The sequence below is a fragment of the Microtus pennsylvanicus genome, chromosome 4 (assembly GCF_037038515.1).
Source record: "Microtus pennsylvanicus isolate mMicPen1 chromosome 4, mMicPen1.hap1, whole genome shotgun sequence".
Classification (NCBI taxonomy): Eukaryota; Metazoa; Chordata; class Mammalia; order Rodentia; family Cricetidae; genus Microtus; species Microtus pennsylvanicus.
This window is the reverse complement of record NC_134582.1, coordinates 139,827,496-139,852,764: the sequence shown is the minus strand read 5'-3', so window position 1 is coordinate 139,852,764 and position 25,269 is coordinate 139,827,496. Positions and strand designations below refer to the sequence as shown.

At 40.0% G+C, this 25,269-nt stretch overlaps 1 protein-coding gene across 10 annotated transcripts in view; it reads left to right on the top strand.

Annotated features, from left to right (window-relative positions):
* Abi1 (abl interactor 1) overlaps positions 1–25,269 on the top strand; it is a 98,217-nt gene that overhangs the window by 13,699 nt on the left and 59,249 nt on the right. For all 10 annotated transcript variants that reach the window (XM_075970654.1, XM_075970651.1, XM_075970646.1 and 7 more), the window contains exon 2: positions 20,044–20,211. In XM_075970654.1, the coding sequence (XP_075826769.1) occupies positions 20,044–20,211 (168 nt within the window). The remainder of the gene's footprint in view (positions 1–20,043; positions 20,212–25,269) is intronic.

The window sequence follows — 25,269 nt, the reverse complement described above, 5'->3', positions numbered from 1 at the left end:
TAGTTATATGGTTAATTTTAGACTTGTTCAAAATGATTTTTAGGAAAGAGTGAGAAATAAATTTTGCTCTATAATGAAGTAGTCATTTTTAATTTGAGCATGTTTCAATTTGGATTTAAAGGAATCTTTTATTGGACTGGATAGATGGCTCAGCAGTTATGATTATTGCTTCCTCCTCCTCCTCCTCCTCTTCCTCCTCCTCCTCCTCCTCCTCTTCTTCTTCTTCTTCTTCTTCTTTTTTTTTTTTTTTTTGGTTTTTCGAAATAGGGTTTCTCTGTGTAGCTTTGGAGCCTGTCCTGGCATGAGCTATATAAACCAGGTTGGCCTCAAACTCACAGAGATCCACCTGTCTCTGCCCCCCGAGTTCTGGGATTAAAGGTGTGCGCCACTACCACCCGGCTGATCACTGCTTATTTTTATAGAGGATCTGAATTCAATTCCTGGTACCCACATGGTGGCTATCTCCAGTTTGAGAGGATCTGATGACCTCTTTTGGTCTTCACAGTCATCAGGCATGCATAAATTAAATAAATATGAAAATTAAAAAGAGAAAAGAAATCTGATGTTGGGAGCCATGAGCTAAACACTTTCTCTGAAGCCTGAATACCTGAGTTCTTTCTCCGGAACCTATATAGTGGAAGGAGGCAACTAACTTTCATTACTTATCCTCTAATTGCCACAAACATTTATACATCCACAAATAAACGTAAAAAAAGAAATCCATTGTAAATATCCATGGTACTTATAAATCTCTCTTTTCACCACACACATACACACACACACCCCTACATCAAAAAATAGAAGTGACTAAATGAGAAAGTAACTGAGGGTATTTTTTGTTTTAGCTGTGTAGTGATGAGGTGAGCAGGCCTGCTTTTCATCCCGCCTGGCTTCCGCACGGCTAGCTTTACACCCGAAATAACAACACTCAAACTGTATTCTTTTAAACACTACCTGGCCCGTTAGTTTCAGCCTCTTATTGGCTAATTCTCACATCTTGCTTAACCCATTTCTAATAATTTGTGTACCACCACGAAATGGTGGCTTACCGGGAAAGATCCTAGCCTACATCCGTCTTGGGTCGAAGAACCATGGCATCTGCCTCACTGCCTTCTTCCACCCAGCATTCTGGTCTGTCTTCCCCACCTACCTATGTTCTGACCTATCAGGCCAAGCAGTTTTCTTTATTAATTAACCAATGAAAGCAACAGATAGATAGAAGATACTCCTACATCATAGCTGTTTGTCTGGCATCCTCGTTACCTCTTTGATTTGACAGGATCTCATTAGGTTGACCTCTCAATTCTCTTTTCCCCAGTCAACTTCAGGGATTTTATAACTAGGGTACTGAAGCCATAGGCATGACAGATTCCTGCTGCATCACTTGACTTCTTTTTTGGGTGTGCTTGTTGCTGTGCACAGGCGTGCAGGTGAACTACAGTTCATCTTTTCCTAGTTGTACTTTAGGACAAGCTGTCACAGACCAATTGATACCACTGTTCAGGCATTGCACTAAGTGTAGGGTAAACTTACAGATATTGTAGTTGGACAGATTGCAGCCATCCTACAGCTGTTAGACAATCACATCAGATGTGTTGGTGATGATGATTATGATGAGATTGGTAATATCTCTGGCCTTGACGTCAAGTGCTATCTATGGTCTTGTGAGTCAGGGTCTTCTCGAAGACCTACATCTTGACTGTTGCTGAACTGCTCTGTTAAAGATGAAGAATTGGACTCAGTTCTTGATGCTTTTGCCTTAACCTCCCAAACGCTAGGATTGTAGGACTCCAGCGCCATACCTGGCTCTCTGTTTTATTATATGCATCTATTACTTTTGTAAAGAGAGGCTTTGGATGAATTAATTTTTCTTTCAAACCATGTCATTTTAAACTTTTTAAAAAAAGTGTGCATTGGTGTGTCTGTGTGAGGGTGTCAGACCTTGGAGTTACAGACAGTTGTGAGATGCCATGTGGGTGCTGGGAATTAAACCTCGGTCCCCTGAAAGAGCACTCTCTTCCCACTGAGCCATCTCTCTAGCCCCATGTTATTTTTAAAAAGTTCGAAAATCCATTTTGTTTTTCTAGCTCTAAGTTCCATTAAAATTTATAATATTAAAATTTACTGAATTGTGGCAATTTGTCTTTCTAGTTTGTTTTGTTTTAATTGTTTTTGAGCATTCACAGAGTACCATGAAGATCCCAGAGGAAATTGGCTAAATTCTCTATGTTTAAGTTAAAATCACAGAGTTCAAAATAAATGCTTAGTAAAATGAAATGTATCTTAACAGTATGCAATGTGCTTCATGGTGGGAATATAGTAGTTACTTGTTCAGTTATTCACCAACCTAAAACTGCATTGTGTGTGTGTATGTGTGTGTGTGTGTGAGAGAGAGAGTGTGTGAGTGAGTGTGTGTGTGTGTGCGAGAGAGAGAGAGAGAGAGTGTGTGTCTTGTGTTTGCTTGTGTGAGCTTGTGAGCAAATATGTGCCATTGTATGAATGTGAAGGTCAGAGGACAACTTTTGAGATGCAGTTCTCTCTCCTTCCACCACGCGTGTCCTGGGATCACACTCAGGTCATTGGGCTTGGTGGTAAGCCCCTTTACCCACTGAGCCATTTTACTTATCTTTTTGGTTTTAAAAGTTTAGTTATTTTTTTTCTGGTCTTATGTAGTCCAGGCTGGCCTTGAACTCCTGATCGTTTTGCCTCCACCTTCCAAGTGCTAGGTCACAGATGTGTGCTGGGGTTCCAGTATGGCTTTTTGGAGACAAGGTCTCATTAGTTGCTCAGGTTGGCCTTGAAGCCTCAAGTCCTACTTTAGACTTTCCTGTGAGTGGAGTTAAAGCTGTGAGCCATCATGTCTCACTCAGCAACTTTATACTCTTACTATGCATGCCAGTGGTTTTGTCAGTAAGATGTATATACTTTCCTCAAATGATTGTCATCTGTCTTTCTCGGTAATCAAATAAATAATAAGGCTGGGCATGGTGGTGCATGCCTTTAATCCCAGCGCTAAGGAGGCAGAGGTACATGAATCTTTGAGTTCAGGGACAGCATGGTCTACAAAACAAGTTCCAGTACAGCCAAAGTTACACAGAGAAACTGTGTCTCAAAAAACCAAAAATAAATAAGTAAAGAAAGACACACACAGACAGAAACATAATAAATAATATAGGGAAAACACATTGCATAACGAAGTTCCTCTGTGTAGCTTGTTATTTCAAAGAAGAAACATTAGGATTGTGATGTGAAAAGTGTTAAGAAAGCTGGGGCAAGGAAGGAGGGAAGATAGTGTCCTGTGTCTAGGCCAGAGGGATGCGAAGGAGAATGGTTCTTAGCCTTAGCAGTTCACAAGCCTGGGTGCTGTAGGACAGACGAAGGGGGAGCAGTCTGTAGAGAGGTAGTGGGAGTGAGATCAAGCAAGGCCTCATCAAGCCGTATCAGTGATTTTGGCCTTTTTCTCTGAACCTGATAAGGAAGGCACTGAAAGTTTTAAGCAGTGACGTGACATTAATCCCAACACTTGGGAAGCTGAGGCTGAAGGGCCAGGAGTTCAAGGCCATTCTTGACCACAAGAAACCCTATCTCAAAAAAAAAAAAAAAAAAAAACAGAAGGAGCTGGAGAACTGGCTCAGGTGTTAAGAGTTGAGTATTGTTCTTATAGAGGACCCAAGTTCGGGTCCCAGCACCTATGTCCTGTGCCTCACAATTGCCTGTAACTCTAGCTTCAGGGGATCCAGCACCCTCTTTCTGGCTTCTGTAGGCACCTGCACTCATGTGCACATACTCACAAATGCACATAATTAAAAATAAAATTAGTTGAAACAACTGCAAATCAAAAATAAAGATTATTTTCATCTTATGGTGGCATGAAGGCTCAATGTCAATAATTTCACCACTCAGGAGCTGAGGCAGTAGTATTGCTGCAAGTTTAAGGGTAGTTGGGGCTAATAGTTTTAGACCAGCCTGGGCTGCAGAGTGAGAGACCCTGTTTCAACCTTCCCCCTCCCCTCAAAAAATAAAACAACCCAAATCCTCCCCAAACCAAACTAAGAAGGTGACATTTAGATTAGAGAAGAGGGCGAAGCTAGAGCTAGACTCGTGAAGATCTCTAGAAGAATTGTTGAAAGGTTGGTTTGGAGCTGTAGTCCTAAGTGGGGGCAGAATTCTGGTATCAGTGCGGTAAGTTTTCTGTTCTAGAAAGTGTCGCTGTTGGGTTGTGTTGAACAGGTGGTTAGGAGACTCATTAAACAGTAGTTACTAGTTGCTTACTGTATGGAAGGCTTTTTCTTCTAGGTAGCATGATGGGATATTGTGTAGCCTGTGTTAGCTCATTGCTTAGTGGGTATATCTAAGAAAGTGGAAATCAGTCTATAGTGAACGTGTGCACCTGTGTGTACACCCACCAACACCCATTTTTTTTAAAAAAATTTGATTTGAGACAAGGTCTCATGTAGCCATGGTCTGTCTTTGAACCCCTGATCTTAGCCATTGATGAACAGCATGGATCCTCTGAAGAGAAAGCTCAGAGATGCCTGGGCATGGTGCTACATACCAGTAGTCCCAGTACTAAGGGTTCTGAGGGGGAGTTTGAGAATTTCAGGCCAGCTTGGACTATATAGTAGACCCTGTTCAAAAGCACCCTCTCCCAGCAAACAACCGAGAAGGCTCAACAATGGCTTATTTTACTTGGATCTGCTCTCTTCTGTCATAAAATGATTGTCTGCAAAAGCAGCTTGCACGTAGAAAAGACACTGTAAGACCCCTCTTCCTCAGCCATTAGTACTCACTGTAAGACCCCTCTTCCTCAGCCATTAGTGTTCAGTTGGTTTCTGACACTTCCCAGCCTTCACTCCTCCACAGTAGGGTTGATTGGCAGAGCCGTGGGTTGAATAATAGGAATAAGGCTTGACTATTAACTGACTGTGTGGGCAGAAGAGGGGAGAGGGAGGGAAAAGAGAAAAAGGACTCCAAGGTCTCTGGCTGTATACAATTGTGACATGAGGTTAAGCTATATGGTCTTTGTTTTTTAACGTTAATTTTGATATTCTGTAATAATTTTCTGTATTATAGATCTCTGGCACTTTTATATCTTTAGTAACTTTTTAGAAATAATTTAAAAAACATATGTCTTCCACATAGATTGAAAACTATCTCCCTTTGAAAGGAACTTCCAGAGTATTCTAAAGAACATAGCACAGTGTCTGGAGAGCGAGATGTCTCAGCAGGTTTAGCTGAGTCTTGAATGTAGAAGTTGAGGAAAGAGAGGTTTGAGAGGCACCAGATGGAGACTGTGGGAACGGCATGACAGAAAGTGTGGTCGTGAGACTGAGTAGTGGCGATGCAAGGGAGGGGGTGGAGTTGAGGGAAATGGAAGTTTATAAAGGTAAAAGGGGAACCCTGGGTTAGGGGAAGGCATTTAATTTTAATTTGGCTCACATAATGTTAATTAGGGTAGCCAAAGGAGACTTTTGATTGCTTGTTTTCAATACTTTGTTAACTGGATCTTGGTAGTTAGCTTCAGGAGGAAGAAGTGGTCAAATAGACCTTGGTGGCTAGGTTGGAATGTAATCTAACTTTTTCTTTTCTTTTCTTTTCTTTTCTTTTCTTTTCTTTTCTTTTCTTTTCTTTTCTTTTCTTTTCCTCCCTTCCCTTCCCCTTCCTTCCTTCCTTCCTTCCTTCCTTCCTTCCTTCCTTCCTTCCTTCCTTCCTTCCTTTCTTTTGTTTTTTTTAAGCAAGGTAGAGGGAATGGGGGAGAAGGGCAAGGCCTGACAGCTGTGTTTGCCTTGCTTGAGTTGGCAGAGTCCCTTCAGTCACTTTGAGCTCTTCTTGCCTTCACTCACTTCTCAGATGCTAGAGTTACATGTGTGTAACCTCACTGGTCTTTTAAATGTTTTGACCTCATTGATATTGCTATTACCCCCCCCCCCTTTTTTTTTTTTTAGTGAGATGACATCTCACTCTGTAGTCCTGACTGGTTTGGAACTCACCACGTAGATCAGGCAGGCTTCAAACTCACAGAGTTCTACCTGCCTCTGCCCCCAAAGTGCTGGGGTCAAAGGTGTGTGACATCACTGCACTGATGATAGCTTGTAATGGTTTTTTGTTACTTATTTTTTGTGGAGTCGTGGAAGAAAGAGCCAAATATAGGGCTAATTTATTATGAGGAACTTTTTAGTCTCTGTTAACCTACTGCTATTATCTTTAAAACATTAAAAAAAATTGTATGTATGGGTGTTTTACCTAGGTATATGCCTATGTACCAACTAAGTTCCTGTGGAGACCAGAAGAGGTGTCAGACCCCCCCTGAATATAGATTGTTGTGAATTACCATGTGGGTACTGGGCATCAGACCTATGTCCCCTGGAAGAGCAGACCACAGTGACCTTAACCAGTGAGCATTTTCTCTAGCCTGCCATTTTTTTTAACGTTATTATATATCCTGAGTTATATATTTTATTTGATTACACATTTTGTACTAGTGTAGATTGTGACCCTATCCTATACCCAAGGAATTTGAAATTTACATTTTTAGGAGAGGGTTAAATTGAGTTCAAGGATCTGAATTTGCATGCCCCAACCCAGTAAAATAGACAGTATTGTTTTGTGCTGCCCAGGCTCGTACTTCAGGGATCAAGAATCCAACTCACCAAAGACCACCAAGCCACCCCTTGTCTGTTTGTACTTAATGTACAAATTGTGTGAACACACCCAAAGCTACCCGCTTTCTCTGGCACATGGAGATGGAACATGGCACTGAGTGCATAGTCCTAAAGTGGAAGACTTGGTGCTTCTGAAAAGCATCTGAGATGTGGGGATCCATAGATTTTTATTTATTTATTTTTTATTTTTCTCTGTGTAACAGTCCTAGCTGTCCTGGAACTCAGTCTGTAGACCAGGCTGGCCTTGAACTCATAAAGATCCGCCTGCCTCTGCCTTCTGAGTGCTGGGATTAAAGGTGTGTGACATCACCACCTGCCCGGATCCATAGAATTTTAATGCCTTTGAGTTCCCTTTAAAGTTGGATAATGAGGCCTAGTTAGTCCAGCATTTTCAGGAGTTCAAGTTCTGCAATATCTAAAACTACCATGAAGACTTCTTGTTTCAGAGTCTAAGGGAAGGGATATTTAAAATAGGCTGAATACATTCAGATCCCAAGGCCCGGGTACTCTTTATTGGAATTAGACCCTGGTAAGTGACTTTGCATTGGTAAAGTGGGCCTTGTTTTGAGACACCTTCTGTTTTCTTTCAGCCAAGAAATTTAAGAGATTTAGTGGCCAGGAGGATTACTTTTCAGGGCCCACCCAAGAGAAGGCCATCCACATATTTGGTAATGTGTTTGATCTATCAAGTCCCGAAATAGGGATAGCCCAAACAGATGTGGCGTGTCTCAATCCCTGTGGCCTAACAGTCTAGGTGACTTGTCCTGTGGGTTTCTGAAATGGAATGGGTAATGGAGTCGGGGAGGCATTCTTGAGGTCTTAACACTGAATAGAAGGTGATGCCTGAGGGAATCTGAGCCATTAGAGCCTAGGAGTTGGGGACCTCAGCCTTGTTAATGAGAATGAAGTTTTGACCAGTTTCTGGTTAATTGATCCCTTCTTGACTCCCAGGATTGGTGTGTTATAGAGATGTAAGCATTCAACCAATAAACCTCTTTTGAACCTCTTGATTATGGGATTAGTCTCTTCCTAGCCTCTTGTTTCAATAGTGGGTGTTTTGAATGAGCATGGTCCCCACAGACACTTGAATGCTTGGTTTCCAGTTAGGGGGACTATTTGGGAAGGGTTATGAGGTGGGAGTAGGTGTGACCTTGTTGGAAGCGTCATGTGTCACCGGAGATGGGCTTTGAGGTTTCAAAAGCCCATGCCAGGCCCAGTCTCAGTTCCTCTGACTCTTGTCTGAGAATCAGGATTCTCTTGAGAGAATTCTCTTGTCTGAGGATCAAGCTCTTGGCCACTGGGGCAGCTTCCTCACCTGCTGGTACCATCTGTTCGGATTTCAACATCAGTTTTGGCTGCCATCAAGAACAATTAATAATACTGTTCTAAGGGAAGGAGTTTAACCTTCATTTTAGCCAAGAGGTCTCTCCCCATGAGGGGACTTGGGGGTCTCAGGGATTATTAAAAAGGATAGAAATGGAGACCCAGGAGCAGGCAAGAAGCTGAGTAAAATGTCTTTCAAGGGTGTGGCCCATATATGCCCTACAAATAGTAGCCTTTTATTGGGTTCTAGGGTCAGGAAAGCAGGGGAGGTTGGGAATTGGGCTTCTTTGTGGACAAGGAAACTGCTCTGGTGCTCTCCCACCGTCAAGGTTGTCCAGGTCTCCTCAAGTAGACTGGCGTAGAGAAGATAACTTCAGTCTATTCAGTCTGCATTGAGTCTTCTGGTGATTGTCCTTACAGATGGAGTGAGTCCTGGGGGTTGCCTTAGTCTCTGAGGGCACTGTTGGAGATGGCCCTTCTGCTCACAGAGGAAGCAGACCTGGGGTTGGAGAGATGCTCACTGTTTTAGAGCATTGGTTGCTTTTCCAGAGGATTTGGGTTCTGTTCCCAGCACCTACATCACAGCTAACAACTATCTTTAACTCCAGTTTTAAGGGTCTTACATCCTCTTCTGGCTTCTTCAGGAACCGTATGTATGTGGTATGCAGACATATGTGAACTCCAAACACCCATTCACATAAAAAACATTAAAAACCCCATTTTTCCCCCTAAAGGGAAGCAGGGCCCTCTGACCTGGACACTGTTCCTGGAAGAGTTCCCATAGCAGCAAGCAGTTCCTATGATACTTGTCTTTGCCTTTTTTCTCCATTTTTTTTTTCCCCCAGCTTCTGATCTCAGTTATAAAATGCCTGAGCCAAATCATTTAGTGGCTTGCTTGACCCAACAGTCAACTTCTGAAACCTGTTTTGAATATCAGGGACTGAGTAAAAAAATGTATCCTTTAAGAGGTTGTCTTCCTGTGATCTCACCATTATGTTGGTATACTTTTTCATGGCTCAGCCTCTACAGGAAAGCTAAAAGGGCCTTTTTATTCTTCTGGCAGATAGTAGTCATTTGTGAATAATTTAAAGGCTTAACTTCGGTCTCCTGGACACTAAGACAGAATAGAGATGATGCCTTATATTCCAGAGCCCCATCTATCATTAGGGTTCCATTTAGATGCTTGTATAGGGACCATTGCTGACCAATTGGGAAGCTAGTATTTCTCCCTTTTCCCTTGAATATTGAGTAATTGTTTCCCCTCCAGATAGCATTTTCTATTACCTTTTGTTTCTCAGATGGAGTCAAAGTTGTCTCAAGTAACACCACCTCTTTCCAGACCAAATTATAATTGTTTAAAACTTTGTATATACTTGTCTCACTTATTCGTGTTACCTAATCCAGCCTTGTCTTTGTTAGCTCTAACAAGATTCATGCCTATTCAAAAGTGATGTAACTGGGTCATGTGATAGTTACGATTTTAAAATTTATTAGTTACTCGTATGTGTGTATGTGTCCATGTGCATACTGCAGCACAGCTGCCGGGCTAGAGGACAGCCCGAGGGAGTCCATTCTGTCCTTCCATAGTAGGTGCTAGTGAGCCCGCTCAGGTCGGCAGACTTGGCAGTGAGTAAGGTTCCTTTTCCCTCACGTCCTTGCTGGTATTTGTTGTTTGTTTTCTTGATTTTTGATTTTGCTTTTTGCCATTTTGATTGGGGTGATATTGAATATCAGAGTAGTTTAAATTGGATTTCATTGATTGCTAAGTATTTTACAATTAAAGTATCTACTGGCTATTTCTTTTCTTATTTTTGTTTTTAATTAGCATATATTAATTTTGTATAATAATGCCCTTCATTGTGAAATTTTCATACATGTATATATTTTTGAACATATTTACCCTCATTATTCCTAATTGTCCCCTCCCAGGCCTGATTACCTTCTCTTCACACCTGGGAGGCCCAGTCTTGTGCAAGTCAGCATGCCTCTGGGAGTGCGAGTCTCACAGCCTTGTCACACCTGCAGGACATCTCCACAGCACCCGCTGAACCAGTGGGCGTGGATTGACTTGCCTGTCAGCAGTGTGGTAGTCAGTGTCCATGACAGTACTTCCTGTTGTCGACTGGACAAAAGTTAGAGTTATCTGGAAAGAGGAACCTCAGTTGAGAAAGTGTCTCCATCAGACTGCCTGTAGGAGTGCTTTGATTCATTCTTTCCTATTTGTGGTCTGACTTTCTCTGTATTAATGCTCTAGCTGATAAGGCTTTGAATACTACATTGAAACAGAGGAAAGAATGTGCACACTTGTTTCTGATTTTAGTTTTTTTCATTTAGTATGTTTGTTATAAGTTTGTATTATAATACTTACTATAAGGATTTTTTTCTTTTTTGGTCTTTCAAAATAGGGTTTCTGTGTGTAACATCCCTGGAACTTGCTTTGTAGACCAGGCTGGCCTCAGATTCACAGAGACCTGCCTGCTGCTGCCTCCTAAGTACTGAGTAAAGACGTCACACCCAGCCTGAGGCATATTTTTTTAAATAATTTTAAAATTAATTTTTTTTTTAATCATGAAGGGTTGTTGAACCTTTTTAGAGGCCTTTTATGTAACCACTGAGATGACCGTGTGGTTTCTTTCAATGTGTATTTAGGTGGTTATATATTGAATCATCCTTGTATCATTGTAATGAAATTAATTTGGTCATTTTTTTAAAATGTAAGTTTAAGTATGAAATTTTCTTTTAGCTGTAAAGAAAGATTCTAGGAAATTGTGCTTTTGTTTTTATTTGACTCTAGGATTTTTAAGAAAGGCTTCTTTCTATTACGTGTGTTAGTACTCTGCTACTGTATGTACACCATGCGTGTGCCTGGTGCCCACAGATGCCAGAGCAGGGACTTGGCTCCCTGGAACTGCAGTTATGTGTGGTTCTAAGCCACCAAATAGTTGCTGGGAGATGAACTTGAGTCCACATGTGCTCTCATGACTGTTGATCCATTTCTCCTGCCCCTGATTCTAGGAATTTTAACATTTTATTCCTAATTTCTTCATTGGTCTATTGGTCATTGATGACCAGGATGTGTTTCAGTATGTATATGTAGTTTCTGTATTTTCTTGCTATTTTCTGTTTTATTGCACTGTGACCTGATAAGAAAATTTTGATATTTTGTATTTTTTTTGATTTGCTTTGTAAACTACAATGTTGCCTATTTAAATTAGCTAATTAATTATCTTTTTCTCACCTTATTTCTGTGTGTGGGCATGTATGTGCCCTGGTGGGAGAGTATGGACCAGAGGACAACTTCCTGCAATCAGCTCTCCCTTCTACAGTGTGGTTACTGGGATGCAGCTTGAGTCAACAGGCAGCAAGTGCCTTTACCCACTGAGTTGTCTTGCTAGCTTCCAAGTCTAATTTACATGCTTTTTCGGACTGTTGAGAATGAGTGTTCTGATTCTGTTGGGTGGAATATTATGTGGGTACCATAGATCCGTTTGACCTTTGGTGTAACTTAATTCAGATTTTTTTTTTGTTGTTGATTTTTTAGGTTGAATGTCTTACCCAATGATGAGAGTTGGTGGAAAACTCAACCTTACTAGTTGTTACTGAACCAGGGCTTTTGTGACCTTTTATGCCCACTAATGCTTCTTTTATGAAGTTGTGAGCCCTCAATGTTTGGTGCATATAGACTAACAGTTTTGTATACTTCTTGATGAATTGTTTCATTTATTCATATATAATAAAACTTTTTAAAATCTTTTGTATAATTTTGGCTTGAAATATACTTTATCAGCTATCAGAATAACTATGCCAGCTTGTTTTGGTTTCCATTTGCTTGATAAGTCTATTTTTTGCTGCTCTCTGTGAGTATTTTGGCTAGTTAGGTGCATTTCTTGGCAACAACCAAGAGCTGGATCTGTTTTTAAGTACAGTCTGCTAATTTGTATCTTTTTATTGGTGAGTTCAGCCCATTTACATTTAAGGTTATTTTTGAGAGAGGTTTGTTAATTTATGTAATTATGTCGATTTTCTGGTTGATTGAATTATTGTTTCTTCTTTTCTTCCCATTAGTGTTAGGAGTTCCCTCATTTACACTGTTGAATATCCCAGTGTTGTTACCTTGGTAGATATAAACTGTATTAGTTTGTTCTTGTCTTGATGCCCTTATTTCTCAGTCTGTTTTATGAGACAGAGTTGGAGATCTTCATAATTCCTTCCATCCATCTTCACAAAGTTTATTTAATAAAAAGTTTTATATGAAAATGTACAGCCCCAGTTCTACGTCATAATTAAACAGGCCCTTTAGGGAGGGATGCTTAAAGCTTTCCAAGGTTTCTCACATGATGCTGCTGTTTCCGGTGTGAGCACTGTTCCAGTGTGATTCTGAGCACCCAGTTTTCTCCTCCTGCCTCCTGACTGTGCACAGCTTGGCCAGTTGTGTCATGCTCCTGCCTCCATGTCTTTGCTATCATGATGAACTGGACTCTTTTAACTGAACCAAAACAAACATTTCTTAAATTGCCCCCTCCCCCACCCTTTTTGTCAGGTACTTGCTACAGCAAAGAGGAAAGTAACTAGTAATTAGTTTTGGTCATGATAGACTCAGCATGGTTTTGCTGTGAGTTCTGTATGTCTAAAAGATGTGTACATACATTAACCGATTATACTGTGGTGGTTTTTACTTTTTTGTTTACTCACTCAGATTGTGTGCTCCATAATCTCCCTTGTATGGCTGCCAAGCACACTGGGTTAGAATTAGCCAAAAGAGGGGTTTGTGTAAGCAACGTTGTCTACCATCTGAAGGTGTTTCTGGTTAGATGTGGTAAGATGCGTGGAGAGACTAGTGGGCTCCGGAGCTTGACCTTACTTTCTTGCTCTGTGTCCAGTTCCTTTTCCTGACTGTGACAGTGACCCCACCCATCTGACAGATCTTCAGGTGTAGTTGGCAAATCTAGAGTGGCACAGCTTCCGCAGTAGCTTTTCCTTTGTAGTCCGGTTTCTGTAAGCTGGATGCGTTAGCTTCACAAGTTGATTGATTTGTTACTCTCTGATTTTGCATCTTCCCTTCTGCATCTTCATTGCTTCCTCAGCTATTACTATTAATGTAAAGTGAAATTATGTAGTGAATACATTATCTATAAATCGCATTGGACTGCTTCCTGCTTTAAATCCTGACTTTAATACACTTTCCTTCTTGGTAAATATCTATATAATTTTTGATTACATGATAGTCAAAATGAGATTTTTGTCACCTGTCATTGGTTCTTTACATTGGTTCTAGTTTTTCTTTGCTGTTACAAATTGAAGTGATGTGAATATTGTTTGCACTTGCCCTTGCTTTTCTTCTGGGCAAATTCCTGGACACGAAGAACACAGATTTTAAGCAGTTGTGATATATGTTTTCTGGTTGTATTGTCCAGTATGTGGAGTATTTTGCAATCATTCTTTTTAAGAAGAACTAAAATTGTTTGGGAAGTGAATTAGTTGATAGCAAAGGAAGAAGTGGAAGGAAAGCCAATATCATGGGCTAAATATAAAATCTTTTATATGAACAGTACATAAATATGTAACATGTCAGGTTTTTAGAGGAGTTTGAGAAGGCCATGGAGATGAATTGTCCTTCCAGGTAAAAGATTTTGTCAGTACAACTGTCAGCAGGGGCCTGGATCTGTCCTCCCTGGCTCTCATGGTGAGGAGTGGTGCACATAAGACTTCTTAGGGGAATTGAGGTTTGCGTGTTACCTGTGCTATGTGACTGAAGAAGGGGAGTGGGTGTGCATAATCTAGGTTGCATGATGGGGCATTGCTTCCCTGGTCAGGGAGGGGCGTGGTGACCAGTGCAGCCTGCACCACCACCAGGGGGTGGTTAGTGAATGCACTCTGGATGGTGGGCTCTACGACCTTGCTTATTTAGACCTCTTGGTTGGGGCCTATCTTGTCTATCAGTGAATTTTGTTTGGTTTAGTTTTTGATGTTGGAGGTCTCACTGTGTAACTCAGGCTGGCTTGGAATTTGCTATGTATCCCAGGCTGGCCTTGAACCTAATTGTAATTTTAAAATGTACTTGCTCTTTCTGAAATAGGGTTTCCCTTTATTGTGTCCCAAGCCTTTTAAAGTTTAAATGCTTTGTGATATTGATAATAAAGGGATTATTTGGGTTGTAATTATGATACAACTTAAAATTTCAGAGCTGTATTAACAATCTGTCTACTAGAAATGCTAGAAAGATAAATTGACTGTAAAGGTTTAAAAGTGTTTTTGAGAATACAGTTAACTATAAAGATATGTGTAAGTGTAGTTGGAGCTGATTGTTGTGTGTAAGCTTTTCAGTTAAAGACAGACTATGCCACAAATCCTATTCCTGTCCCCCTGTCTCCAGTGTTACTCAGTCTGTCCTCAAATTTGGTGATCTTCCTGCCTCCCAAATGCTTGGATGATGGTTGTTTGCTGTCACCCCTGTTTGTGTTAACTTTTGAGTGGCAGTCATGACAAGGATGACTTTTTTTCTTTTGGGAGTCAGATATTAACATAATAAAATGGGAGAACGATTTCACCTGAGGTGAAGAAAGTGAGGAAGAGGAAAGGCAGTGAAGTAAGGGTGTGGATGGGGGTTGGTTTTCAGTGGAAAGGAGGGAGAGGGGGTGAGAGAGGGATGTGGAAGAGATTGAGGTTGCTTACAGCCAGCAATTTTTTATTTAATGCAATGAAAAGAACCCCTGCCCCCTTCCATTTGAAGAAACTGTGATGGGCCAGAAAGGATTTAAGGAAGCAGATGCAATTGAAGGTTTCTACCCCAGCTAGCAGATTCTAATTTAGTAAGTTGGATTTCTGCAGGTGGATAAGGAAGGAGGAAGAAGGAAATGGGTAATGGTTGAGATGGTCACAGAGTTCAGTTATGTCCGGAATTTCCAGCGTGGTTTATTTAAAGTGCGTATTTTAACTGCAGCTATTTTAAACAACTAACTTTCCTTTTAAAGCTGTGTATGTTTGCTAGGCAGTGGTGGCGTGGTGGCCACTTGGGAGGCAGAGGCAGGTGGATCTCTGTGAGTTCGAGGCCAGCCTGGTCTACAAGAGCGAGTTCCAGGACAGGAACCAAAAAAAAAAAAAATTGATTCCCTTTAAGGACACTTAAAGGACAGGGATGACAAGTGGACTTCATATCATATGTCAACTCCCAGAGCCATTGGTTAACAGGGAGCCTAATTAACTAGTTAGTGTAGTTAATGCTGATCTTAATTCTGTGGACACATTCTTAGTTGTCTATAGTCTGTGACCCGTTTTGTTTGCTCCTTTGACATGCTTAGGTGATTGGTTGGTGATTATGAGGGAGCTACAAACAAAATAACTAACAGCAGTAATTTTCAGCAAATTTGAGTGGAAACTAGTGGTGACTTGAAAGGCATTCTTCAGTAAGGCTGTTACACCCAGGCATGGCTTTCTTTTTTTTCTTTTTCTCTTTTTTATTTTGATTTTTCAGAACAGGGCCTCTTTGTTTAGCCCTGTCTACCCTGGATCTCTGTAGACCAAGCTGACTTTGAACTCAGAGATCTGCCTGCTCCTGCCTCCCAATTGCTGGGATTAAAGGCGTGAGCCACCACCATCCAACCACACACGTCTTTTTAATGCTTCAAATTTTGCAGATCAGGGAAAATGAAAAAGAAATTGTGGGGAGTAAGGTGTCATACAACCCAGGTTGGTTTTGAACTCACTGTGTAACCAAAAATAACTTTAAATTTGACACTTCTAAGTTACTCTTGTTTTGAATGCTAGCTTCATAGGTATGCATCACTACTCCTAGCTTTCTTTATTTTGGGGGGCAGAGGGAGGGATATAGCAACCAGGACTTTGTGTGTGCTAGGCAAGCACTCTGCTAACTGAGCTAATCCCCAGCCCCCAAGAAAATGAAGTTTAAAATTTAGTTTCTTTGATGGGCTGAAGACATGACTTAGCAGTTAAGAGTACTTGCTGCTCTGCAGAAGAACTGAATTCGATGTGCAACATGCCCACATGGTGGTAGCTCACACTGTCTGGGCACCAGACATACATGTACTGTATACACACACACACACTCAGACAAAACATTCATGCACATAAAAATTACTCCCCAAAATTTAATTTCTTCAATTTTTTTAAAGATACTTTGTTTTCATTGTTGCCAGTGATCTACATAAAAAATTTCCATTTTCTCTATAGCATTGCTAGCACTTGTAATATTTAAAAATTGTCTTAGATTATATTTTAATTATATTTCTACTTTTCCTTTGTACCTTCCAAACCTTTCTTCTATATATATGTCTCTCCCTTCTCTACTTCAGATTCATGGCCTTTTTAAAATTCAATTGTTATTACATGCATATATGTATATGTGCATATATATGTATATATTCCTAAAAAATAACTGGTTGAGTTCATATAATGTTACTCATATGTATGGCTTTAGGGCTCAGCATTTGGAACTGGACAACCAGTGTTGTACTCTTCCCTTACATTAGAATTTAAAATGGAGGCTATGTAAAATACTGTTTTGGCTTAAGTATGACATTACTGTTTGGGTAAGAGTGCATTGCACTTTACTGTATCAGAATGAAAGGGTTCTTATGTGTAGGTTTATAGGTAGAATAATTTCTATTAGCATTTAATTGACTCTAAATAGTTATATGATTCTATACTAAAGAAAACCGGAAAATAAAATACAAGCTTTTTCATGGGAGGAAAGGAGAAATAGATGTTAGCCCAAACCTGGCATTTCCTTCCACTCCTGTGTTGGAAAAATGTGTGTGGTCTGTAAACTGAAAGCTAAAGAAACAGGCAGATGAAATTCTAGAATATATTGGATGATTGAAAATAATTATCTCATTCAAGTTTGTCTACCTGACTTTGTAAACAGATGTTTATTTTTCCTCTTTAATTGTAGAAATTCCCGTCTCCCCCAGTTCTGAATTTTAATTCTAGAACAAATGTCCTTGAACATTCTAGACAAATGCTCTAACATGGAAGAAAGTTCCTAGCCTAGATTCTGTGTTTTAATGCAAAAAGACCTTGTTTTCAATAGTGTGGATGACTGATTCTATTCAAGATTGTATTTGTATTCCAAGCCACTAAAAGAGCGAGAGAAAGAAACAAGACAGAAGACAATTTCAAAAAAAAAAGTAAACTTGTTTTACACAGATAGCAAAGTTGTTTAAACATCCTAAATAATCTATAAAAGGTGGATAAAGTTGACAAATGAATTTGGAAACATTGCAGAATTATAAGGCTTTTGTGTGTGTGTGTGTGTGTGTGTGTGTGTATTTTGTTTTTTTTTTCTGAGACAGGGTTTCTCTGTGTAACTAGCTGTCCTGGAACTCACTCTGTAGACCAGGTTGGCCTCGAACTCACAGAGATCCACCTGCCTCTGCTTCCCATGTGCTGGGATTAAAGGCGTGCGCCACCATTGCCTGGCCTATGACCAGTGTTTTAAAGCCAGTTACCTGTAAATTTTTCTGTAATCCCCAAACTCATCAGATTAGTTCCAAGTTTTTTTTTTAAAAATCACTCTCACATTCAATTTATTATCATTACTGTGTGTATATACTTTGCGCAAGTGTGAGGGTGCCAGAGCTGTCAGAAGACAGCTCCGGAGCGGGTTTTTCTCCTTTATGTTTAAAGGGCTCAGGGAATTGAACTCAAGCTTGCGCAGCAAGTGCTTTCACCCATTGAGTCATCTTGCCAGACTGATTGGGGCTGCCTGCCTGCCTGCCTGCCTGCCTGCCTCCCTCCCTTCCTCCCTTCCTTCCTTTCTTTGATTTTATCCCTACTGCACTCCCCCCCCCCCCCATCCATTCCTCTTTTTCTAGTCAGGCCTTTCATGGATATCAACAAAACATGGTATATCAAGTTGCAGTAGGACTAAGCACCTCCCCTTGAATGTAGACTGGACAAGGCAGTCCAGTATGAGGAATAGATTCTTAAGAGCCAAAGGGACACTCTCTGTTCACACTGTTAGGAGTGCCACAAGATAAACAGCTGTCACATGTATGTAGAGCCATATGGGCTCCCTGGTTGTTGGTTCAGACTCTGTGAGTTCCTCTGAGCCAGGGTAGTTGATTTTCGGGTTTTTTTTTTTTTTTTGATTCTTTTTTTGATGTCCTTGACCCCCTTTGGCTCCTGCATTCCTTCCTGCCTCTCTCCAGCAAGATTCCCTTGGCTAATGTTTGGCTGTGGATCTCTGCCTCTGTTTCTATCAATCACTGGATGAAGACTCTCTGATGACAGTTGGGTTAGCCACCAATCTGATCACAGGAGATGGCCAGTTCAGCCTATGTATTCGCTATTGCTAGGAATCTTAGCTAAGGTCATCCTTTTAAATTCGTGGGAGTTTCCCTTGCACCAGGTTTCTACCTAACCCTGAAAACCACGCCCTTTCCAGTCATCGTTTTCAGTACTCTCCCTCTCCACCCACCCTCCATCCCTCAAGTTTCCATCTCCATCTGTCCCCAGTCCACCCAGGAGATCAGTGTGACCCTGTTTGTTCCCTAGCCTCTCTGGGGCTGTGGAGTGTAGCATGATTATCCTTTACTTCACAGCTGATATCCACTTATGAGTGAGTATATGCCATGTTTGTCTTTCTGGGTCAGGGTTACCTCACACAGGATTTTTTTTTTCTGGTTCCACCCATTTGCCTTCAAATTTCAAGATGTCATTTTTTTTAAACAGCTGAGCAATACTTTATTGTGTAAATATATCACATTTTCTTTGTCCATTCTTCGATTGAGAAGCATCTAGATTTTTCCAGGTTTTGGCTATGACAACTAAAGCTGCTGTGAACATAGCTGAACAAGTGTCCATGTGTTATGGGTGATATAAAAGTGCCCTTTTGATATATGTCCAAGAATAGTTTAGCTGGGTCTTGGGTTGATAGGTTTCTAATTATCTGAGAAACCACCATTTCCAAAATGGCTGTACAGGTTTGCATTCCCACCAGCAATGGAGGAGTGTTCCACTTGCTCTACATCCTCTCCAACATAGGCTGTCCTTAGTGTTTTTGATCTTAGTCATTCAAATTAGAATTGTTTTGATTTGCATTTCCATGATGGCTAAGGATGATAAACGTTTCTCTTTAAGTGTTTCTCTGCCATTTGGAATTCTTCTGTTGAGAATTCTCTGTTTAGGTCTGTACCTCATTATTAAATTGGATTATTTGGTTTTTGGATGTCTAGTTTTTTGAGTTCTTTATATATTTTGGAGATCAGCCCTCTATCGGATGTGGGGTTGCTAAAGATCTTTTCCTACTATGTAGGTTGCTGTTTTGTCTTATTGACTATGTTCTTTGCCTTACAGAAGCTTTTCAGTTTCAGGAATTCCCATTTATTAATCTTGGTGTTTGTGCTACTGGTTAGGAAGTTGTCTCCTATGTTAATGTGTTCAAGGCTACTTCCTACTTTCTCTTCTATTAGGTTCAGTGTAACTGGATTTCTATTGAGGTCTTTGATCTACTTGGACTTGAGTTTTGTGCAGATGATAGATATGGATCTGTTTGCATTTTTTTACATGTGGACATTCAGTTATGCCAGCACCATTTGTTAAAGTTGCTTTTTTTGTTCCTCTGTTGTGTATTTTTGTCTTTTTTTTTGTCAAAAATCAGGTGTTCCTAGGTGTGTGGATTTATGTCTTGGTCTTCTGTTTGGTTCTCTTGATCCAGTTGTCTGTTTTCATGCCAGTACTATGCTGGCTTTGTTATTACAGCTTTGAAGTAGGGCTTGAGCAGGGGTGGTGAGACTTCCAGCAGTTCTTTTATTTTACAGGATTTTTTTGTTTTCTATCCTGGGTTTTTTTTTTCCATTTAAAGTTTATTATTGTTTTTTTCAAAGTCTGTAAAGAAATGAGAGAGCGAGAGCGAGAGCGAGAGCGAGAGAGAGAGCGAGAGAGAGAGAGAGAGAGAGAGAGAGAGCGCAAGCATGCCATTTGACTAGTTTGGTATTTCTGATATGGGCTTTTTAAATGGAGGAAAATAGCTCTGTATTTGTATAAAATGTGTGTTTAATGAATGTCAACTAACTATTGCTTATTTTTGTTCTAATTTCAGGCTACAGACAAGAGAAAAGCTCTAGAAGAGACCAAAGCATATACAACCCAATCTCTAGCTAGTGTTGCTTATCAAATAAATGCATTGGCCAACAATGTACTCCAGTTGCTGGATATCCAGGCATCTCAGCTTCGGAGGATGGAGTCTTCCATCAATCATATCTCACAGGTATCAGCTTGTAAAGTCTTAGGTTTATAGTTAGTCAAATGGTAGCACACGTCTTAATTATAAGGGTACATACCTGCTAAGAAATGTGTTGCTAGGAGACTTTGCTGTGGTGTGAACATTTTAGAGAGCACCTACATCAATCTTCATGGTATGTAAGTCTACCTACTGTTCCCTGTGGATGGTTGATGTTGTTAAGAGTAGAAAATGCATGATTCACAAGGCTGTTGCTGGTGTAGAAAAAAGTTTTTAAAATAATTAAAACCCTGTCTTGAAAAACCAAAAAATAATTAAAAAAAATAGTGTTAGGGCTGGAGAGATGGATCAGCAATTAAGAACACTGGTTGTTTTTCTAGAGGACCTGGATTCAATTCCCAGCACCCACATGGCAGCTCAAAAGTGTCCGTAACTCCAGTTATGAAGGATTTGATACTCTCACAACAGACATACATGCAGCAAAGCACCAGAACATTTTAGATAAAAAAGATATCATCTAAAAAATTACTCCTAAAAAGAAAAAAAATATAGTAGCAATGTTTTTTAATACAGTGGTAACAAGTACTGTAATCTATAGACCAGTAAGAATTTATTATCATTATCAGGTATTATACAGCATAAAAGTGTGATGGGCAGTACAATAATAGGTATGTTCACACAGCCACTGCCATGAGACAGATGAGCAATATACTATTCTTGGACACTGATGTAAAATCCTAGTAGACCTCAGGTAATATGCAGTCTCAGACAAATGTAATGTAACAATGGTATAGATGACCTGGGAATATAAAATCCTTACCTAGTATTTTACTGATTGATTGTAGGCATGGTCACTCTTAGCTTTGTTTTGAGTTGAGTAAGCTTTAAGTTTTGAAATAGTCTCACTGGTGGTCCCTGAACTAAGGTGCAGCTGCCTTAACCTCTTTTAAAAAAAGTTATTATTTTTTTTAATGTATGATAGTGGCTTACAAATATGTCTGTGTACCATGTGGGTGCCTGGTGCCCACGGAAGCTAAAAGAGGCCATCAGATCCCCTAGGACTGAAGTTATAGGTGGTCATGAGCTGTCATATGCTTCCTGGGAATCAAACCTAGGTTCTCTGTAAGATGATCCAGTGCTCTTAATGGCTGAGCCTTCTCTCCTGTCTCCAGCCTTAGCCTTTTAAATGCTGGGTTCATAGATATGAACCACCATGTTTGCTTTTACTGTTTTTGTTTTTTAAAGTTTTCCTTTTATACAACCATAGCCTTTTGAATGCTGGGTTCATAGGTATGTACCAATATTCTTGCTTTATTTTTTGTAAGTCTTCTTTTTACATTTGTAGAAAAACAACCCAAAACTGAACATTTAAGGTGTTTTGTTGTTTTGACTAGGGATAGTACCTAGGCTTTGTGTATTCTAGTCATGCATTCTATTACTGATCTGCACACCCATTTTTTTTGTTATGGTAAGCTGCCCAGGCTGGCCTTAAATTTTCTTCCTCACCCTACCTTAGCCTCCTGAGTAGCTGGGATTATAGTTATATCCCACCATGCCAGCCTGTTGACTTTTGTTGAGGTAAACTAAATTACATTTAATTAAAGCTTATAATAGCATCTTGTCAATTTTTACATATTCTTAAGAGGTCATCAGCATAAAGAAAGGAACATGTACTTTTGTAAACTTTGCCTCCATCCCATCCCTTATTCTCAGGTTTTTTGTCATTATAGAATAGTTCATATTTTCTAGAAATTTGTGTGAATGCATTCATGTACCTATCCCCTACCATTTTCATCTTGATTTAGCCCTTTTTACATAGCACACTTACTTTGAAATTTACCCATACTGTTCCCATATAAGAGTCTGCTTTTATTGTTGAGCAGTTTCATTTGATTTCCCTCCCCTCCCCTCCCTCCCCTCCTCTCCCTTCCCCTCCCCCATCTCCTTCTCTCCTTCCTTCCCTCTCTTTCTTTTTTTCTTTCTCTCTCATTTTTTTTTTTTTTTTGGTTTTTCAAAACAGGGTTTATCTGTAGCTTTGGAGCCTGTAGACCACACTAGTTTCAAACTCACAGAGATCTGCCTATCTCTGCCTTCCAAGTGCTGGGATTAAAGATGTGCACTACCACTGCCCGGCTTGTTGAGCAATTTCTATTTATCTGTTATCTGTTTGTGTATCTGTTGTTGGAAATATAGGTTGTGTTTATATTTTACCAACTGCACATTAAACTTCTATAAACATTTATATATAGATCTTCCTATAGTCAAATGATTTTCATTTTTAGAAATTATATTTTTATTTATTTTTGTTTGTGTGGGTGCATATGCGTCTCAGCATAATTTGTTTGGAGTTAGAGGTGACTTAGCTCCCTTTCAGTATGTGGGTCCTGGAGTGTGCTCAGATTGTCAGGCTTGGTAGCAAGTGCCTTCATGTTCTGAGTCATTCTCATTGATCATGCTTTTGTTCCTTTAAAGAAGATATGTGTGTGGAATGAATAGTTTACATGGTATATGTCTGTTAATAAGAAATTATCAGATTGTTTTTAGTGTTTACTGTCTAGTCTGTGAGAGATCTTATAAGGAACAAGATTATAGGTTTTGTTATTTTTTATGCATTTGTAGAAAGGAACAAGGTTGTTTTATCTCCTAATAAAATGAATTACTTTGGTTTTGCATTATTTTAAATGTTAGCAGTCTTTACTGGGATTAAATTCCAGCTAACTGATGTATTTCCAATTCTATACATTGTTAGATTTAATTTGATAGAATGTTGCGGGAATTACTTTATGGTCTTGAGAATTATTGGTTATGTTTTGTAGTATCTTTGGCTTTGGTGTCATTATTGTAATTCTGGTTTTTATATGAGTAGTTTTCCATTTGATCCTAGACTTTTCACTTGGAAGTTATGGGTGCACACGTGTGTGTATGAGTGTGAGTGTGTGTGTGTGTATGTAGATGGAAGTTTCTGTTTTATTCAGTCCCAAAGAAACACACAGAGACTTATATTAATTATAAACTGTTTGGCCTGTTAGCTCAGGCTTATTGTTAACTGGCTTTTACAACTTAAATTAACCCATAATTTTTATCTATGTTTAGCCACATGGCTTGGTACCTTTCATTGGTGAGGCATTCTCATCTTGATTCCCCTGCTTCTGGATGGTGACTGTGTCTCTGCCTTTCCTCTTCCCAGAATTCTAGTCTGTTCACCCTGCCTATACTTCCTGCCTGGCTACTGGAATCAGCGTTTTAATACAAATGACAAATCTTTACAGTAAACAAGAGCATATCCCACAGCGTGCGTGCACGTGTGTGTGTGTGTGTGTGTTTGAAATACTGATTAAATTTGTTTGGCAGCTTCATACATGTTTGTAGTACATTTTGTTTACTTTCACCTCCCATCTTCTCATCTCCCTCCACTCATGTCAAGCTGCCATGGGCCTCACAGGTCTCCTTTCCACACTCATACTTTTTTTGTTCTGTAGTCCTCTGTTTTTTAAAAGGACTATCTATGTGACCATGAGTTTAGAACTATCCATTGGGATCTTTATGACTGGTATTATTCTTTTGTTTTATGACAGACTCTCCCTAGCTGGCCTGGATTTCACTGTGTATTTTAAGTTAGTCTTAAACTCAGGGTGACCCTCCTATTGCAACTTCCTGAATGCTAGGGTTGATTTCTTTAAATAAGGAGATTAGGACATAAGCATGCACAGAGGCAAGACCGTAAAGATAGAACATAAAGAGGAAATGGCCATCTGTAAGACAAGAAGCCAGCCGTAGGGATATGGTGGTCCTAAAAGACCAGCTGCTGGATTTCTAAGACATCCAACTTTGTGAGGGCAACCCCAACAAATTAGTTTTACTATCTTTAGGGCCCTCACTTTTTGTCAACAATTATGGATTTTTTAAAAGTAGGGTTCTGGTATGTATGTATGTGTGTATGTGTATATATATATATATATATATATATATATATATAATATCTGGCTGGCCCCAGACTTGCCATGGTTTTGCTTTACCTTCTCCAGTACTGGGATTATAGGTCTGCACCATTGCCAAGCTAGATGAAAAGTTCTTACCAAAACTGATTCAGGCAGAAAGATATACTACAAATTGATAATTGTCATTGAAATGAGAATAGTGTGATTATCAACAGGACCTAAAGGTCACACAAACATTTAGTAGAAGTCACTTGATGGACTAGTTTTCTTTTAATGTTATGGGTGCTTAACCTGCATGTATATGTCTGTGTGCCGAGTACCAACCAGAAAAGGCCTTTGGAGCCTTTGGAACTGGAGTTACAAGCAGTTGTGAACCACTCTGTAGGTTCTGGGAATTGAAACCTGGTCCTCTGGAAGAGCAGGCGGTGTACTTGTTCCTAAGCCACCTCTCTGGCCCCAGAAGCAGTTGCTATTTTAAAGGATGACTTTTCACAGTTGATAGTTTCATAACTGGGGTTTAGTCCACTTGATTTCATTCCCCAGGGCTGCATAGATCAGACAAATTATTATAGACCTGTGAACACCGGGGAAATGGAAGAAGGAGAATTTGGAGTTAAGGTCATCCTTGACCACAACAAGATGAAAAACAGCCTGAGCTATTCAAGACTTTGTCTCAAAGAAGAAAAGGCAAAGCAGGGTGATGGTTGTGGTGGTGGTGGAGGAGGATATCTGAGTTCGAGCCTGGCCTAGTCTACAGAGCTAGTGCCAGGACAGATTCCAGAGCTACGCAGAGAAACCTGTCTTGAAAAATCAAAAAAAGAAAAAAAAAAAACAAAAAACAAGTCCAAACAAAAAACCCAAGGGCAACAAATGTAAAAAACAAACCACCAAAACTCTAATAAAGTGTTATTTTCTTCTTTGGAAACACCCAGATTGTCTGCAGCATTGCTTCCTCTTCCCCTGTCCTTCCCGTCTGTCCTCTCAACCCCCTTCCCTCCCACCTTTTTGAGACCAGGTTTCACGACATCCAGGCTGGCTGTAGCTTCTGCTGCTACTTTTCTTCCCCTTCTACTGTTTACTTGTAAATTCTTTTAATTCCATGTGCACATTTGTGTTTGTAAAGATCCCTTGGAACTGGTGTTATAGA